This window comes from Panthera pardus, unplaced genomic scaffold (assembly GCF_024362965.1).
Source record: "Panthera pardus isolate Hobbes unplaced genomic scaffold, ASM2436296v1 HiC_scaffold_21, whole genome shotgun sequence".
Lineage (NCBI taxonomy): Eukaryota > Metazoa > Chordata > Mammalia > Carnivora > Felidae > Panthera > Panthera pardus.
In genome coordinates, this window is record NW_026526777.1 from 28331216 (window position 1) to 28350572 (window position 19357).

The window sequence follows — 19357 nt, forward strand, 5'->3', positions numbered from 1 at the left end:
GCCACGGATTGGGATGGAAGGAGATAGGTGTCTCAGCTTTCCCTTCTCTAGAAGGAACCAGTGGTTGAGTAGCAAGGGGCAAAGTTAGTGGAATAACATAAGGTCCTCTCCAACTCTCAGCTTCCTTTTGCTTTAAAGGAAAGGCGAAAGGAGCCGGGACGAAGGAGCCTGAAAACCAAAGGCAGCGAGATATTTACACCGGGAATGGGGACTCAGAGCTGTAGCTGCAGAGAAAGGTTGGGTCTCAGGAGAAAGAACAGCCAAGGAAATCCAGTCTGGATTCCTCTTCCCCTGGCCTGAGATGTCTCAGAGAGAGCAAAGACCTATGCTGCTGGCCGCTATTCACATCACACACACACACACACACACACACACACGCACGCACACACACGCACATATGCATACACATACACACACTTCACCTCCCTGGAAGGCTGCCATAACTATCCGGTGCAATTAAATGTTCGTTCACAAATCAGAAGGTTTGTTATAAAAAAGGTGAAAGCAAAGCTAGGGAAATCACAATTAAAATGAAAAGTAAAGATGAGGAAATTAGCAAGCTTGTGACGAATCGAGACTCACATCTCTGTGTAAAATGGGGATTACTTATACTTACAGGATTTTCAGGCTGTAGAGGCCAGAGAATGCTTGTCCTGGGATGTGTGAGAGATGGTTCCCTGAGAGCCGCCTGCAAATCAGGAAGAAGGGTCAGTGATGTCGGCAGGGAACCCACAGGGGGTGACTGCCTTCGTCAGCATCTCGGGGATCTGGGAGGGGAAGGCAGGGGTGAAAACTACTTGCTGAGATCTACAATGTGTTCGATACCTCACACCCATTCTCGCTGCTCACAATTACCCTGCGTGGTGCCTAGCATTATCCCCAAATTTCAAAGGAGGAATTTCTGAGGGGTCAAGTTCTTTCCTCTAAGGGTGACAGAGATAGGCAGTGGCCCAACTTGGTGTTCTCACTCGGACCTCACTCACTTCCACGGTCCCGTCCTTCCCGCTCCACAGTGTCCCGTCCCGTCCCCTGCTAACCTGGATTACCCACCACTGCCCTCACCTGCCGGACTGCACTGCATCCCGTCACCAAGGGAGGGCTGGGCACAGACAGGGTGGGACCTTGTCTCCCCATGCCCTCAGCGACACAGCTAACCCACGCTAATCCAGGAGGGTTAGGAAATGGGGTTTGGGAATTAGCTTAACATTCGAGTCTAATTAGGCGTCTCCACATTTGTCATGGGGTGATCGCCAGTTCTAAAAGGAGCAAATGTGACGGAATATACTTAATGCCCAAACCGGACTGAACAGAGTTGAACCGTGGATGATGCGGAAGGCACTTGGGAGCTCCCAAGTCCCCAGTGACATTATTATGCACCTCAGTTCCTACAGAGAGGCTGCCGATATACAGGTTGACATACCTCTAAAGCTGTTTTTTTTTCTTTTTTTAAAATATATCTTTGTTAAGAATCTTGTTATTTGGCATTTGTTGTTTAAAAAACAAAACAAGGGGCGCCTGGGTGGCTCAGTCGGTTGAGCGGCCGACTTCGGCTCAGGTCGTGATCTCACGGTCCGTGAGTTCGAGCCCCGCATCAGGCTCTGTGCTGACAGCTCAGAGCCTGGAGCCTGTTTCGGATTCTGTGTCTCCCTCTCTCTGACCCTCCCCCATTCATGCTCTGTCTCTCTCTGTCTCAAAAATAAATAAACGTTAAAAAAAAAATTTAAAAACAAAACAAGGGGGGCCTGGGTGGTTCAGTCGGCTAAGTGTCCACCTTCGGCTCAGATCATGATCTCATGGTTGGTTCGTGAGTTCGAGCCCTCATCGGGCTCCGTACTGACATCTTGGAGCCTGGATCCTGCTTCTCAGATTCTTTGTCTCCCTCTCTCTCTCACTGCCCCTCCTCCCCCTCAAAAGTATAAATAAATATTAAAAAATTTTTTTTAAAACAAAACAAAAATGTGTGGAAAGACATCATGATATTTGGGGTCCCCAACCTTGGATTCTAGAGGTGGGCATTCACCATGGAAGGGTCCTAGAGATGGAACCTTTAAAATGGGCCCAAGCCCTTTGCAGGGACCTAAAGTTGGAAGGACCAGCCTTCGGTTCCCAGGGTGTGTAGATCACCTGCCCCAGCTCCTCAGCCTTCACACCTGCCTTTCACTCCACCTTAGAAGGCCCCTGGCTGCCCCTCATTCTGTCACCTCCTTTGAAAACTGGCTTGGGGTCCCTGGGTGGCTCAGTTGGACCCTTGATTTCGGCTCAGGTCATGATCTCATGGTTCGGGAGCATGCTTCAGATTCTCTTTCTCTCCCTCTCTTTCTGCCCCTCCCCACCTCCAACAAATAAATAAACTTAAAAAGAAGAAAGAAATGGGGCGCCTGGGTGGCTCAGTCGGTTGAGCATCCGACTTCGGCTCAGGTCATGATCTCACGTTTGTGGGTTTGAGCCCCACATCAGGCTCTGTGCTGACAGCTCGGAGCCTGGAGCCTGCTTCGGATTCTGTGTCTCCTTCTCTCTCTGCCCCTCTCCCTCTCACGCTTTGTCTCACTCTGTTTCTCAAAAATAAATAAATGTAAAAAAATTTTTTTTAAAAAAAAGAAGAAAGAAGGAAAGAAAGAAAGAAAGAAAGAAAGAAAGAAAGAAAGAAAGAAAACTGGCTTACTACTCCCCACCAAGAAGGCTCCTTCTCTGCGGGCCAGCCTACCGCACCCGCGCCCTGAGCCCTTCCTTACACAGAATGCCCCAGGTGCCCACACTCAGCTGCCACCCCTCCTACTAGCTCCTGGGCACAGATCTGCTGCCTCACCGGGAAGCTCCCCAAGGGCAGCGGGCAGGTCTTCTATCTTGTTTTCCTCCCGAGCACCTTGAGCTTGTCGTTCACACAGAGGGGGAGCTCAGTAAGTATGTGGTCTAGAAAACCCTGCGGTGGCCCTGGGGGGTTGATGGGATCTTATCTGCAGCAGGGCCAGGCTGACTGCCTTTGGGGCGAGTACTGACGAGGGTGGAGATGGGAAATCTGTTAGGGGAGCAGGGGGGCTGGGGTGGAGGTGGAACTGCGAGTGTTTTCAGAGCCAGGAGCCCACGCTTTGCACAGTTGAAGCAAACCTTAGTAGAGCCCCGCGGATCGACAGTGGTGCAAAACCAAGAAAGAGCAGGCTGGGGGCGGGGTGGGGGGGGGGTGGGTGGAGGTCAGGGACAGGGCTGGGATGAATGCAAGGATGGGGAGCAGACTGGCCTGGCTTCCCCAAGCAGACAGGCTGGGCACTCCAACCAAAGAGAAGATTTACACACGCGAGAACAACAGCCGTGGGAAGGCGTTAACCAGGGGGTACTTTGTGGAGGAAGTGGGCCTTGTGTTTGGCAATGATAGAGGAATGGTTTGTGCCCCCGTGGAGGAAAAGACGGTGGGCATGCCAGGTGGGAGCGGAAGTCTCCTGCTCAAATGCAGGAGCGGAAACCAGGATGGTGAACGTGACTTGTCTCAGTGGAGCAAAGTTGGCCAGGTAGGTTTAGGCCAGGTTGGGGGAGGGTCTTAGAAGTGGATCTTTTAGGGGCGCCTGGGTGGCTCAGTCGATTGAACATCCGACTCTTCATTTCTGCTCAGGTCATGATACCAGGGTCGTAGGATCGAGCCCCATGTCAGGCTCCATGCCTGCTTAAGATTCTCTCTCTCTCTCTCTCTCTCTCTCTCTCTCCCTGTTTCTCTCTCTCTCTCCCTCTGCCCTTTCCCCCTCTCATACTCTCTCTTTCTCTAAAAAAAAAAAAAAAAAAGTGAATCCTTTGGGCAATGGGGAGCCAGAGAAGGTTCTTGAGCTGGTGAGATGCACCTTGAAGATGTGCAGAGTACATTTGTAAGAAGGCAGAAGATCTCAGCTGGGAGGCTGGTGCAGCCTCCAGCTGTGAGTGGACACCCAGGGCAGTAGCAGTGGGAATAGTGAAGAAGGGGTAGAGGTGAGAGGTGCTGCAGAGAAAGAACCCCCAGGATGGTGGCTGGTAGCCGGACATGGGGGATGGGAGCAGGTCAAAGATGACCCCCAGGAAGAGACGCAGCCATTGACAGAAAGAGGGAGAAGGTGCAAATAAGAGCCGACGGCAGGGAGGACAAGAGCTAGATTTCAGAGTCCCTATACCATGTGGCCCCACAACAGCATCCGGGGTCCACAGCTGGCCCAGGCATCGGCCGAATACCCTGCTATCAAGAACAGCATCCCAAGCCCCTTTCCTTTGAGCTCCAGCCTTCTTCCCGGGGAGCCCTGGCTCCTACAGCTCTCAGTGGTCCCAAAGTTCCAACCCCCAGCCCCACGAGACCTCTACTTACAGCTCCTCCAGGAAGCGCAGGTGGTGGAAGAGGCCAGGCTGCAGCTCCGTGAGGTTGTTCATGCTCAGGTCTCTGCATGGAGAGAAAATGCGAAGGGAGCCGTGAGCTGCCCATCGGCCCCAACCCGCACTGTCCAGCTCCAGACGCCCACAGAGGGCCCCCATCATTCCCACAGCACCCCCAACACACACACACACACACACACACACACACACACACACCATGCCGTCTAATTCCAAAGCCAGCCTGGCCACACACAGCAGGTGCGTTCGTTAAGAGTAAGCACCGGGGAGGGGGTACCTGGGTGGCTCAGGCGGTTGAGGGTCCGACTTCAGCTCAGGTCATGATCTCACTGCTTGTGGGCCCGAGCTCCGAGTCAGGCTCTGTGCTGACAGCTCAGAGCCTAGAGCCTGCTTCAGATTCTGTCTCCCTTTCTCTCCGCCCCTTCCCCACTCGTGCTCTCTCTCTCTCAAAAATAAATAAACATTAAAAAAAAAAAATAAGAGTGAGCACTGGGCTGGGAGTCAGGCCTTCCGGGTTCATATGGGCATTCCCTCCATGGTTTCCAATTTTGCCCTCTGCCTCTCTCCTTCCTCTGCCAGACTCCCCCAGGAATGGCTGTCGTTAGGACTCTGAAGGAGGCTGACCTTCCGGTAAGGGGAGAAGCTGGAGAACAACTCATAGAGTTTCAGAGCAGAAGGGAGGGGCCGCTGAATACAAGTAACACCTCATGCTTTCTTTTAACCAAAGGGGAAACGGAAGCCCAGAGATTCCTGACATTACTAATGATCTGTAGAGCAGGTTCATGCAATATTCACGCACTCATCCCGGCAGTGTCCATGAGGGTTCATCTTTTTATTCAATCCCAGAACCAGCGCGATTTTGCTGCCCTCTGAGTTCTCTGCCAGCCACATTCCTGTTAACTTTCCTCCTGCAGACTCCTGCCTTTCTCTGGCCAGAGGACCCGACCTGGAGCACATTCCAGAAGATGCCTAGATTCCTGAGCCGTGGGATGCAGATCCTGATCCCTCCGTGGATTCCCACCTTGGATCAGTCCATCCTCCCCATATTATCTGAGAGATCCAGTGGGTGCTTTCAGGGTCACTGTCCTCTAATGATGCCTTGCACACATGCAAGGCCTACTGTGTCAGGCACAGGCTAACCTTTAACCAAAGAATTCCACGTAATTCTTGCAACGGCCCCAAGGTAGAATCCACTGTTATCTCCATTTCACATTCAAGAAAACAAAGAGGAAAAAGCATTGAGCTTTGGAGTCAAAAGGCCCTGAAGTGGGGGCCCCTGGGTGGCGCAGTGGGTTAAGCATCTGACTTTGGCTCAGGCCATGATCTTATGGTTAGTGAGTTTGAGCACTGCATGGGGCTCTCTGCTGACAGTATGGAGCCTACTACTTGAGATTCTCTCTCTCTTTGCCCCTCCCCTCCCTGCCCCTCCCCCACTTGTGCGCATGCTCACTCTCTCTCTCAAAAATAAATAAACATTAAAGACAAAAAATGTTAAAGGCCCTGAGGTCAACTCTCTCCTCTACTTACCTATCAGATCTTGGGCTCTTAACCACTATGACCTTCCGTTTCCTCATCCATAAAAATGGGATGAATCACACTAAACTCCTAGGGTCCTTGTAAGGATTAAATGAGCCAATGCTTACAGACTGCCTAACAAATAGTACATACACAATAAATACGCCTTCTTCCCTCCGTCTGTCCCTCAGTGACCTGTGGGCAAGTGTCCTAAACCAACAGGTGGAGGGGGGGTGGGGGGAGGAGGTGGGAAGGAGTCGGTGCCTTCTTTGTTGGCCCTGCTCTGTTAGCATTTCCTTCTTGGTTGTGCCTGGCTGAGTAGCAATGTCGGAGTGCACGCGTGTGTCTCACATTTGGGTTCCATCCTATTTCAAACTCTTAACAGCTGCTTCTCGCCTCTGCCAGCACCCTCCCCGAGGGGTATAGATGTGGGCCCAAAGCAGACCACCGCATTGCTGGGTACCGCCCCCAGGCCTTCCTGCTGCTTTCTCCCTTCCTTAGGAATGCACTTTTGCAGTCAAACCTGAGTGTCTCCATTTTCCCCCAAGAAATGAGGGCGCTTTCTGTGTGTGCTCAGAAAAGCAGGCTGGAGATGGTGGGGAAATGTGTGCTGGGGAGCTCGGTTCCAGTCTATAAAAAGACTGTTTAGTCTCAAATGTTTTATCTTTGATAACGCCTGGCCTCCGGACGCCATGTCCTCTGAAGAAGGAAGACATTCTGTTCAGAGTAGAGCCAAGGAACTGGCAGACTGAGCTCTGGGCTGCTTCTTGTCCGCAGCTCGCTCCCCGCTCCATGTGGGGACAGGAGGGCCATCCCTGGGCCTGCCCCATCCAGAAAGAGGGCTAGGCAGAAGGTGTTGCTGGGGTGCTGATGGTGCAGAACCAAGAAGGGTGTTTGGTGGATTTCATGTCAGAGTTTGGTTCTCAGGGTGTTTCCAGGCTCCGCCAGCCCAGGGTTCCGGCAGAGAGGTAAAGATGTAGGGGTGCACCGGACCGTGGCCAGGGAAAGAATGGCGAGGCCCACGGAACCTGCATCTGACTGGACTCCTCCCCCTCGCGTCCTGGGCCTGGCTCATTCTCAGCCAGGCAGGGAGGCACAAGGTGCCACAAAAAACGATTACCTCTAAATATTTACACTGCGCACTTCTGGACATGTCTCCACAGGAGCGGGAGCGGGAGTTCAAGGAGCACACGGGGCATGTGACTCAGGCCTCATCACTCAGCTGTCCCTCCAGGGGCCGCACCTCAGAGGCTCTGATGTGGCTCCATGCACCCACCCCACGCCCTCCGCCCCACCACCCCGACTAGCTAGCGGCCTCATTGTTCTCCCCTGGGGAGGAGGGGGCCTGCACCCCCCCGCCTGCCCCCACATCCTGCCCAAGACAACACATGACCCAGCTGCAGGGCTCTGTAAGGTTGGGGGGGGGGGGGCCGGGAGGGTGGATTTCAAATTCGGGTGGGGGGGAGCTCCATTCAGACCTGGCCCTTTCACAGAAGGCAAGGGGTGGGGCTGGTGCCCAGGAAAGGGGAAGGAAGAGGAATGTGGCAGCTGAGAGAGGGAGGTGCAAGTTTCAAAGCGGAGATCCTCCGATGCCACAGGCCTTGGGAATGGCGAAGGGCCCTGGCAAGAGGCGCTGGGCCCTGCTTGGCGTTAGAGTGGTGGCGGGGGGGGGGGGGGGGGGGGGGGGCGGTGGTGCCTGGGCCGTCTCCGGGAAGGAGTCACCATGCAGGAACTCTCAACACAAGGGTTGTCCTGTGCAATGGTGGTTCTGAGATATGACTTTCCTGGGGGCTCAGCTGTCCTGGTGCAAGCCAGAGAGCACATTCAGGCCATACTTGCACCCAGGGGAAATAAGAGGGCTTCTGATCCTGGGGGTGCCTAGGGTTTGGCTGTGGCTGCATTTGCTCGGCTGTATGAACTTGTAAGCATCTACAAGGGCGGGGGCACATATTGGGCTCATGAGTTCTTGGATGTGCTTGTCTTGTAGGGTGCTGGGCATGTGTGTGCCATGCGTGTGAGGACACACGTGTGTATCTGTCCGTGTGCACATTAGAGTATTGTACTGTTAAAAGTCACAAACTTTCTCAGAGCATCACATGTTATAAAGATAGAAATTCTTTGGGAGAGGGGCGCCTGGGTGGCTCAGTCGGTTAACCATCCAAGTCTTGATTTTGGCCCAGGTCATGGGTCTCAGGGTCGTGGGATCAAGCCTCCCACATCATGTGCTGACAGCATGGAGCCTGCTTGGGATTCTCTCTCTCTCCCTCTCTCTCTGCCTTCCCCTCCCCGCTGTCAAAAACAAAACAAAACTTTAAAAAATGTTTAAAAATAAATAAAAAAGATATTCCTTGGGAGAAACAAAGAGCCTGACTCAAGGCTCACTCCTGTGGTTGGAAAACCTTTCTTGGCTGTGTGACCTCTGGCAAGCCCAGTTCCTTCTCTTGGCTTCAGGTCCCTTCTCTGGTCTATCCCAGCGTGCTGTTGGCCCCAGGAAGGGACACAGGCTGCTCAGTGATGCTGTTTGGGGGTCTAACATGAGGCTGATTGAGATCCCGATGCCTGCTCCACTACTCTCACCCCATCGCTACTAAAAATACACACGCGTGCACGCACACGCACACACACACACACACACACACTGCAGCTCTACAGAACCGGCTTCCTGGGCGTGTGACCTGTGTGGGTGTGCAACCTGTGCAGTCGCACAGACACCCACACTCAGAAGGGTCCGGCTTAGTTCAATTTTCTCCTGTTGTCATTTTGAAATCCTTAATACATTTTGAACAAAGAGGCACCACATTTTCATTTTGCAGTGAGCCCTGCAAATTGCTTCTCTCAATCAAAATGCCAGGGGATTCAGAGAATGGGTTACAGCCCCATTCAGAAGTTTTCTTGCGGTATCCAGAGGGGCTATATGTTCTTGTAGCTGGACACAGCCACACGTGGGAGGGGGGGAGTGGGCAGGAGAGGGTCAGTGGGGCGAGGCTGGCAGGAGGAGGAGGGAGGGGAGAGAAGTGAGGGGCAGCCCTGGGCACAGGAAGTGGAAGTTTCTGGCTGCACTTTAGGAAAATGTTCTCAGAGCTTTACCCTGTGAGGCAACCGGACCACCCAAGGAAGCTGGGTGAGGCAGTGTCACCAGGGAGACAAGGAACAGGGTTTGATAAGAGGGAGGATGCTGGGGAACTGAGGGGACAGAGAGCAGCAAAACCGGAAACTGGAGGGGGGGTGGGGTAACAGGAGACCCTCCCTCCCCCCCCCCCCCCCCCCGGAAATCTGGCTGATACCCAAGGGCGCTGGCAAATTGTTCTGTTTGCATTTTTCCTTTGGGAGAAGAAACAGAGAAAGGCGAAGCCCCTGGGTTCTGCTGGGACAGGCCTGGAGGACTGTCCCCACCTGGCTGGAGAAGATGCTCAGGAAGCTGGGCCCCCTTTGGTGTTGTCTCCACTGTGGGCTAAGGTTGCCTGTCTCTGCAGCCGGGGAAAAGGCGGGTAGAGTGACCAGGAGACGAACCCCTGTTCCCAGGCACGGCTACGCCCCAAGGTCACCTCCCTGATGAGGGCTTGCCCAGCCCCCTCAGGCAGAGCTAGTGTGGCACCCCCTGTGCGCCTACAATATTTTGTCCACACTCCCTCAGCGATGATTTCTGAGCTCCTGCCATGCACCTAGCATGGCACCCGCCTTCATTATTACCCCAGCACAAGGCTAATTAGCTGCGTGATCCTGGCCATGCCACTTGACATCTCTAAGCCTCCATTTTCCCATCTGGGAAAGGGGGCTAATAATAGTACTTGCCTCACACTAGTTGTAGTGAGAATTACCCGTTACTAAATGGAAAACATAGTACTTAATAAATATGCCTTATTAATATTCCACTCATCTAACTGAATTATAATGATTAGTATATAATGACCCATAGGACTATGAGCCTCTTCAAGGCGAGGACTTAATCTTAGTCCTCTCTGTATCCTCCAGTCCTAGCGGGACACCTGGCAAATAAGAGTGTGCAATAAACATCCAAAGATCGCATGACCGACGGAGATAGATGACGCGACCTTCCCCAGCTTCTCTTCCCGGGGCTGACAACCCTCGCTCTCGGGGAGTTCTTCCTGTTGTCTGATTTGACTTTCTCCCACTGCTCTTTGAGGGCATACCCTCTATAAAGAACCCAGTCGGTGCTTAGTTCCAATCTGATGCACCATCCATGGGACCTGTCGCTAACAATGTTCACTCGTCTCTTAATTCAGCATCCTCTAGAAAAGGCCAGAGTGGGGCCCTCCTCTGAAGGATCCCTCAGATACCTACAGTGGACCATCAGGTTTCTCTTTGGCCTTTTCCCTTCAGGGCAACCGTCGGGGGGTGGTAGGGAGCAGGACAAGCCAGTGTAGAAATAGCCCAATGGGGAGGGGGTTCCTTCCCCCCGAAAAGGGCCGGGAGATAGGCTGGCTGCCACGGGGACCCTCTGGTGCTCAGAGAATACTTGCTGAATTCTTCTGTCAACAAGAGAGGCAGGTGACAGGGTGAAGAGGAAAGAACACGGAATCTGGAATCAGGGAACCTGGTTCAATTAGGCCAGTACCAAGGTCTCTTCCAGCCCTACAGGTCATTATTTCCTGACTGGCTGTGCTCTGGACACAGTGCTAGGCAGGGGACGGAGACAAAGCACAGGGCAGGGTCTGGGCCCTGGAGGAGTTTACAGTGTTGCTGGGGAAGGATTGTTTACTCACAGAGTAACAACAAAAAACCCACATATGTACTCTGCTTTGTGGTTTACAAGCTGCTCCTGCAGCCACTATCCCAATTAAAAGTGTGTGTCCAGACTCGAGACTAAGAGAGAAGCACAGAAGGGGGATAGGGTAAACCAGGCTGGCTTCCTGGGGCAGAAATGAGGGTGGGGTGTATATGAGACATGAGTAGCTTGCAGAACTGAGCTCGGCGCGGGAGGCATCCAGAGACCGCCCCGAGTTACACAGTGGGGGAAGGGGTTCATCGGCAGGGAGGACCGGACTGGTCATTCACTGCGGGGCTGTTAGCATCCCTCCTTATGCGGGTAGCATCTCCCAGTTGTTGCGACCCTCCAGAACACCCCATGCATTTCGAAACACCCCACGAATGAAAGGTGCTTCCCTCTCCCTGCGCTCGATATCAGTTTCCAAATGAGGAAATATCCAAAGCTGGACAAAGTTACCTAAGGTCACAGAGCAAGTTAATGGCAGTGAGAACTAGGTCTCCTAAGCCCCAGGGCGATGCTGTTTCCACCCCACCACATTGGTCTTGGGTTTTCTAAAGCAGCGTTCCCTGCCCAGTTGATTCCCCTAGATGGCACCTCCTTATCAGAGATGACGTGGTACTTGCTGTCTTTGAGATTCTAAGCACACTCGTTAACACAAAGTTCTCTTGGATTTCTGCAATTTTCCCAGATTTCCAAACAAGGGAGTGTACTCCAATCAGGATAAAGTGTATCTGTCTTCATACACATGACAGCACAGCACATTCTCTTAGGCTTTACACAAAGTGAGAAAAGTGCTGTAGTTTTAAATAAAAGGGCTATTGCTTCATCGTGTCATGTTCTGGCTCCCTTGTTTATAACAACCATGTCTCCCAGCCTGCCTGGAGTGGCAGGAGGGCAGGGAACGGAGGCGAGTCGTGGACAGTAAGAGAGAAGCTGGAGAGCTGGACGGGGAGGTCCTGGCACCTGGACTCGGAGCTCATTTGTAAGGGGAGAGAAGGTTCCCCTGTGGTTGCTAAGCAACGGCCAGACTTGCTCAAGTCAGACTGAACCAGGGAGATACAGGAAACCCAGAGCATCATCGTCAGGTGACCCAATTAATTCAGGTAGGGCAGGGAGGGATAAGGGCAAGGGAAGGAGACATTTTTAATGTTGAGTTATTTTTGAGAGAGAGAGAGAGAGAGAGAGCGAGCTGGGGAGGAACAAAGAGAGGGGGAGACACAGAATCTGAAGCAGGCTCCAGGCTCTGAGTCGTCAGCACAGAGCCTGATGCGGCGCTCGAACCCATGACTGCGAGATCGTGACCTGAGCCAAACTCAGACGCTTAACCGACTGAGCCCCCCAGGTGCCCTGGGCGGGAGACATTCTTAGAAGTCAGGTGAGAGAAAAGTAGAAGGGTTTTTTTCATTTGTTTGGTTTTTGGTTTTAGTTTTAGCCCCGGGTGAAAAGACCACAGAAGTCAGGTAATGTCACTCCAGGGTGGCATTGCTATTTCATCTGTACGGTGTAGGTCTCCTCAAATTCTGACGGCACAGCCAGGAGGCCAATGTATGATCCCTGACCTCAAAGAGCCCAGTCCAGTTGGAACAAGGACAAGACCGTGGACAATTACAAGCCTGAGTGGCGAGTGCTGGGACCAAGCAGCTGGATGTCACAGGGCCTCCTCAGACTAATTCGTACAGCCTTTTGACTCCGGTCTCAGAGGGTTCAGTCACAGAGTTGGGCCACACAATCCTGTCCTAGACTACAAACTGTCATCTCCTAGTCTCAGATTGCTCATTCATGTGCCTGGTCTCCCCACACAGGCTGGGAGATTCTCCATGACTCCCAGTTACCTGTGTTTGTCACACACACACACACACACACACACACACACACACACACACGCCGTCGCCACCACCAGCTTCAAGGTCCATTTTCTATGCAGCAAGGATGGCTGAGCATGCCATGGGTAGACCCTGGCCAGGAAGACTGAGGAGGTATGTAAGACAGATGTTCAGGAGGAGGGTAGGGCATAAACCTAGCAAGGGAAGGCAGCAGTGGCTATGCATCTGGGGACCTGTCCACTTAATCGGGTCAAGCTCTGGTCTCCACTCACCATCCAGCATCTTTTCTGGCCCTTATTCTGATCTCTGGCTCCATCTAGAAGGGCATCATTTCTGTACGTGGGAGTGTACGGGTGACTTCTATCTGCCCTATCAGACCGGAAGCACCTTAAAGAGGACTGTGACATTCCATCGGATAAGACCTCCCTGAGGGGAGGAACTATGTGTCCCTCCTCAGAACTGGACATCCCTGAGCTCCCCCCCAGGGCCCCCAGAAGGGCTGGGTGGGGTGGGGAGCTGAGGAGGCACAGGTGGGAAGGACTAGGGCCGCCAGAGGGCGGGAGTCCCCTTTGTGTGCAGACCACAGCCCTGAGCCCTGTTTGTTTAGCTGAGATCCTGCTGCGTTTACCCTTTATTTTACGTTTACCCTTTATTTTACCTGATAAAGGGGCAGGGTGTGTCTGGGGGTGGAAAACAGAGGAAAGGCCCCTCTATTAAGAACCACATTCCCTCCCCTGCCCACCCCCCCCAACCCTCACATCCCAAATGGAAGTTTTCCTTTCACATTAGGATCCCTTCCTCCTATTCCCAACCCAGCAACTCCACTTACCTCCATGGACAGACACAAGAAGGAGCACCCAATTGCCACCTACCCCCACCCCGGCCAGGGGCAGCACCAAGACCCTAGTCAGGAGGCGTTCGAAATTGGACCCAGTCCCAGATTCAACCTGAATCTAGTGGGAGAGAGCAGAAGCCAAGCTCAGAACCTTTGCTGTGACAGACACTGTGCCAAAGGCTTTACAGACCCATTTTACAGATGAGACCCAGCAAAATCAAGATCCCTCTGATGCCAAAGTCCCAAATCGTGTCCAACCCCTCCCCTCTGCCTCTCCAGCTCCCCTCTATTTGAATGCCTTTCAATAGAGCTCTGGCACGTCCTCGGTCTCATTTCATTTAATCCTTTTATCAAGCCAGGGAGTGAAGCATTATTCATTCCCGTTTTAAATGAAGAAAGGAGGACTGGGAAATATTAAGTTACTTCACATCTACTCACACAGTTAATAAATGGCAGAGCCAACCCCCCACCGTTTTGCTCTGTTGAACCCAGCTGCACACAGGAGCTGGTGCGCACTGCGAGGCAGCTCGGTCCCCCGCGGGCACTGGCAGCGTGAGCCCCTGGGGCTGGAAGGGCCCAGAAACAGGGCCAAGGCCGCAGGTCTGGGAACAATGCAGAGGGATGAGGGTCTGCCCAGGAGGGCCCCACCCCTCGGGAAGTGTCTTGCTCTGAGTCTCACTCCCAGGGGCTTCGAGGACCAGTGGAACTTTCTGGAACTCAGCTCCCCTCCTCCAAGCCCACCTGGGCTGGCTCGCCTCACCTTGCTGTTGCTCACCAGTCGGCCACGGTGGGGGTGGGAGGGCAGTCCTGCCATCCAGAGTCCCGTCAGGCCCCTGAGGTCCCGCATGCCCGGTCCCCAGGGCGATTCCTGCCTCCTTCTTGCTGATTCTCTCCTGTCCTGCTGCCTGTGTCCTACATTCTGGCTTGTGCCCCAACAACCTACTCTCTTCTCCAACCCCTTACCTGTTTGGTTCGTCAGACTTGTAGAAAGACTAGATACAAGAGCTGGATCTAACATCCCTGCCCGGCAAGGAGTCCCTCCCGAAGTCTAGCCTCACTCCATCATGCTGCAGTTGAACTGAACAGAGTTCCGCGCCTTCCATTAGGGTGTAGTAGTTTAGTGGGCTGCGGTGTCAGCCTGCCTGAGTTTGTGACTTGGCCCCACCACCTACCAGTTGTTTGACATTGAACAAGTTACCTTTCCTCTTTGAGCTTCGGTTTCTGCATCTCTAACGCGTTATGCAACGGTTTCTCTTACGGGAATTGTGAGGGTTGCGTGAGAGTGTCCTTGTGTGTCGGGGGTAGTGGCTGTGCCTCCCAAGTGGCATATAGATGCTAGTTAGCATCTCTCCCCCGCATTCAACCCCTAGAGCCCTGCCTCCTGGGGGAGCAGCACAGTAGGGTCACAATGGAAATGGGGCAGGGAGGCGGAGGGGAGGGGAGGGGAGGGGGAGGGCATTCTGGGTCAGCCCTGCCCTTAGGAGGCACCAGCTGCTGCTTCTCTCTGATGCTTCCAAGTGAGTGCCACCTGCCCCAGCCCTGATCTTCGCATCCTTTGATCTTCTGATCTCTGGCCAGGGTCCCCCAGCCAAAGGCATTCCTGTCTCCCAGGCCTCCTCCAAGGAAGAGCAAAGGGCTGGGTTCCTTCCCCTTCCTCCAAGCTCCTCCCTCCTCCCTGTGGTGTGTGTGTGTGTGTGTGTGTGTGTGTGTGTGTGTGTGTAATCAGGACTACCACAGAAGCCCTGGGACAAGGTAATAGCCAGGTTCCCTCTGAGGTGGTGATGTTGGGGAGAGGGGACATGGAGAAGGGCTGGCCACCGGCATGCCATGGGCAAGGTGCCCTGGGCTGGACCGGACTCTGCTGGAAAGATGTCTTCAGCCTAAGTTCCTTGTTCCTAGTGCCCTTGTGTGCAGAGCCTCGCTGAGCACGGAGGAGGCATATGTGTGCCCGTGTGTGCAGACAGGGAGGACACCTCAACCTGAGGAGAGTTGCAGGACCACAGACACAGCTGGACAGAGCCTTGGACGTTAGTGCTGGAAGAATCTCAAGTGCCTGAAGATCAGGAGAAAGCCTGGCCTGTGGTGGCCAGCAGGGACAGGTTGGCCATTAGAAAGTGGCCTGAGAGCTTTGCAAAGGGGGGAACTGGGCTGGGACACAGAGGATGGCAGTGAGGGGTGGTACACTAGGCTCCATGGTGGCCCCTCCAAAAGATGTCTGTGTCCTAATCCCCGGATCCTGTGAATGTGACCATACTTAGTTAGGAAAAGGGTCCTCACAGGGGTAATTAAGAAAAAGAGTTTGAGATGAGGAGAGCATCTTGGATCATTTGAGTGGGCCCTTGACAAGTGCCCTTATAAGCCACACACAGAGAAGAAGCTGATGGGGAGACAGAGGCAGAGATTGGAGTGATGTGGCCACAAGCCCAGGAAGCTGGCAGCCGCCACGAGTTAGAAGAGGGGTGCGGTGGATTCTCCCCTAAAGCCTCTGTAGTGAGTGTCGTGCTGCTGGCACCTTGACTCTGGGCTTCTGGCCTCCAGCATGTGAGAGAATCAATTCCTGTTATTTTCAGCCACCCGGTTTACGGTAGTTTGTAATAGGAGCCACTGGAAAGTATACAGTAAGTAGTCAGAAGGGTCTCGGGATACTGCTGGTCCCTGTGGCCCTGCTGCGGGCTTCCCTGCCCCGTCCCTCTCCTCCGCCACTGGCCTCCCTCCTGATGCCACAGACGAAGCTGGTGACCCTTCCCACACCTCACCTAGGAAACTCATCCTGACCCTGAAGACCCCACCGCGGGATCTGTGACCCAGCACTTGCACTCCTGGGTGTATAACCAACAGAAACACATCCATATGCTCACCGATGCCTGGACAAAACCACCATGGCCGCGCTATCCATAATGCCCCCACACTGGGAAGCGTCAGGCTCCCATCAGCGGTAGAATGGATGGACCGTGCTGCGTTCTCCCAAAGCAAATACGTGCGGCAGGCGAGTGTGAGTGACTTATGGCTGCAAGCAACAGTGTGGCCTGGGCAAATCTTCAAACACAATGAGGGAAAGAAGCCACATATAAAATAGCGCTCTGTTTATATAAAGTGCAAAACACAGGCAAAACTTACCTATGTTGTTAGAAATCATGACAGCGGTTACCCTTGTGGGGGCAGGTAGAGACTAGAAGGCATGGCAGGTGGAGGGCTTCGAGAAAGCTGTGGACATTCTGTTTCTTGTTCTGAGTGCTGCTGATGCCAGTGTATTCAGCTTGTAAACATTTACCAGGTGACAGGTAGTCTTTTCTGCCCTGTATATTATTCTTTTTTTAAATTTTTTAACATTTATTTGTTATTGAGAGACAGAGACAGAGCGTGAGCAGGGGAGGGGCAGAGAGAGAGGGAGACACAGAATCCGAAGCAGGCTCCAGGCTCTGAGCTGGCAGCATGGAGCCCGACGCAGGGCTCGAACTCACAAACTGCAACATCATGACCCGTGCAGAAGTCAAACACTTAACTGACTGAGCCACTCAGGCGCCCCTGCCCTGTATATTATTCTTAAATAAAAAGTTAGTTTAAAAAAAAGAGAGAGACTCATTCTGGAAAAGACTCTTCCTTGAACCTTAAGCTGACTAAGGCTTCCAGCTCTAACCCTGGCTAAGAGTTCCCTCTGGATGCCCATGGTGTCTTGTCAACACTTCTCAACTTTCTACCTTATTGAATTTATTTTTTTTTATTTTTTTAACGTTTATTTATTTTTGAGACAGAGAGAGACAGAGCATGAACGGGGGAGGGTCAGAGAGAGGGAGACATAGAATCCAAAACAGGCTCCAGGCTCTGAGCTGTCAGCACAGAGCCCGACGCAGGGCTCGAACTCACGGACTGCGAGATCATGACCTGAGCCGAAGTCGGCTGCTCAACCGACTGAGCCACCCAGGCACCCCTCTACCTTATTGAATTTAAATCAGAAATTTAGTTCCATGATTCATTTTCATCTGTGTATCCCTAGTACATTGCCCAGGCTCTGGGACATAGTAGGTGCTCAATAAACACTCGCCGACATTTGTTGGCATGGCCAAGGGCTTTGGTGTTCTCATGCTTCCCTCCCAGAGTTCCCTGGCCATGGGCCCCAGCAGCCCGGATTGTCACAGGGTTCCATGGTGGGACACGTTCCTCTCCACTGCTGCCCCCCACCTCCTGAGTACCCCCACAACCAACCTGTGCATATCCTCATCTAAGCACTTCCAAGGTGGTAACTTTCTGACCCACCAGCCTGAGATCTCTCTTAACGCAGACCACGGGGCTTACTCATCTTGGACCTTCAGAGCCTAGGTGAGAACCGGATACGCAACAGGAGATTGAAGAACCTCAAGTTACTGGAGCCCTCTCTGCATCCAAGCCCAGGGGCAGGCACATACCTTTGTCTTAGCTTGTTTGAAACTGGATGGAAATTTTCAAAAGAAGTGTTCTTTAAAAAGAAAAAAATAGTAAGGAGAACGAACAGGAAAGGCAAAAGCTTCTAAGTAGAAGGGTTTATAGAACAGATGCCTCACTCTAATGAAACCCAAGCCTGGCCACGAGCTGGCTAACTGGCAGCTTAAGAGGCTCCCCAGCACGGCTCCGTGCTCACCGCAGCCGTCTGGGTTGGATGCCACACCTCCGGCCTGTGGGGGAGCCAGGTTAGGGCCATCACCAGGTCTGACGAGGGTGGCCTCCCTCCCGGCACTCTCTCAGGCGAGCACATCTGCTTCAGCCTAGGCTGGTTTCTGCTCTGTGCCTCCTGCCTCTGGCCATTCATTAGCTTATTCATCCATTCATTCTTTTCCTCATTCATTCCACCAATATTTTTGAGCACCTATGTGCAAGGCGCTTATGCCAGCGCTGAGGATGCCAGGGGGCACTGGCAGCTGGGGCCCTGCTTTCCTGGGGGCACCCAGCGTGGTTTGGGAAACAGACAAGTAGACAGAAGTTAGAACCCAGAGGGGACAAGCCCTGGGGCAGAGCAGGACACCATGGGGAGCCCTCTCCCAGGTTGAGGGATTGGGGAAGGTTTTCCTGAAGCAGAGACATCTCAGTCAGCCCCTTGCATCCTAAATCAAGCTGCTGTTTCCCTGGTTTTCTCCGAAGACTGGCCCCCAGAGCTGCAGACTTGTTGTCTGGACCCACTTTTCCACCACATCCTTGCAGTAACTCACAGTGATGTCCTAGGGGCTCTTTCTTATCACCCTAGACGTAAGCCAACGGTGCGTCACCCGAGTACAAATGAGGTTAAAGCAATTCTGGGTGGGAGAGTGGGGGGAGAGTGGCTGGCCAGAGACTGAACTGATGACCTGAGTTATTGCAAGGATAAGCTTTAGGGCAAGTGCCAGGCACGCTCTGAAATGCAGATTCCGACTCAGTAGGTCTGGGGTAGGGCCTGAGCTTTCGCACACTCTCGCAGTTCCCAGTGGTCTAAATATACTGCTGGTCTAAAGCACGTACTTAGAGTAAAAAGGCTTTGGGAGATCCAAGGGACTAGATGGCATAAATCTTCTGTAAGCAGCCCCTCATAGTTTTTCAATCACTTTTTTGCTAAGTATTGATCCGACTGACTCACAGAGAGGTCCAGTTGTGGCCTGGCCGAGAGGCCAAGCAGAGGCTGAAATCTGGCCCTCGCTCCACTCACCAACTCTGCCCCCTCCCCGCACGCTGGGGCCACAGGGGCACTGGACAGCCGACTGCAGCCCTGAGTGCTGTGGGGCAGGGAGCTGCAGTGCTCTGTGGTCCCCGTGGAGGGGCGGGCAGAGACCCTCCGCGGCCTCAGCAGCCCCTCCAGGATCCCTGGGGACCACACCACATCTGCCTCTGAGGCTGCCTCCGTGCTCACGTTCCTCCAGTCCATCCACCAGGGCCTTTGAGGCTAACAAAGCAGGGGTAGCTGCTGGCTCTCTCCCCTCTGCCCAAAACAGGAAGGAAACTCAGGGATAGTGCAGCAGGAAGGAGGAGGGACACCAGGAAGAACTTCCCAGTGATCACGCTCTTGAGGGGCGACACTGAACGAGTGGTGGAGTGGTGAAGGACTTGGTCTGTCCGTGTGCGGTGGTTTCCAGCCAGGGTTAGGGGCTGGGGGCTGCAGCAAAACTTCAGGAG

The 19357-nt window shown here is 53.3% G+C and overlaps 1 protein-coding gene across 4 annotated transcripts in view; it reads right to left on the reverse strand.

Moving 5' to 3' along the window:
* The window catches only part of LGR6 (leucine rich repeat containing G protein-coupled receptor 6), a 118981-nt gene that overhangs the window by 86985 nt on the left and 12639 nt on the right, over positions 1 to 19357 (reverse strand). For 2 of the 4 annotated variants that reach the window (XM_053909055.1, XM_019431590.2), the window contains exons 2-3: positions 4319 to 4390; positions 617 to 688 (exon numbers count right to left, since the gene is read on the reverse strand). In XM_053909055.1, the coding sequence (XP_053765030.1) occupies positions 617 to 688; positions 4319 to 4390 (144 nt within the window). Of the gene's footprint in view, positions 1 to 616; positions 689 to 4318; positions 4391 to 14206; positions 14324 to 14441; positions 14663 to 19357 lie in introns of those variants that run through there. The other 2 variants (XM_053909056.1, XM_053909057.1) reach the window with 2 other exon arrangements.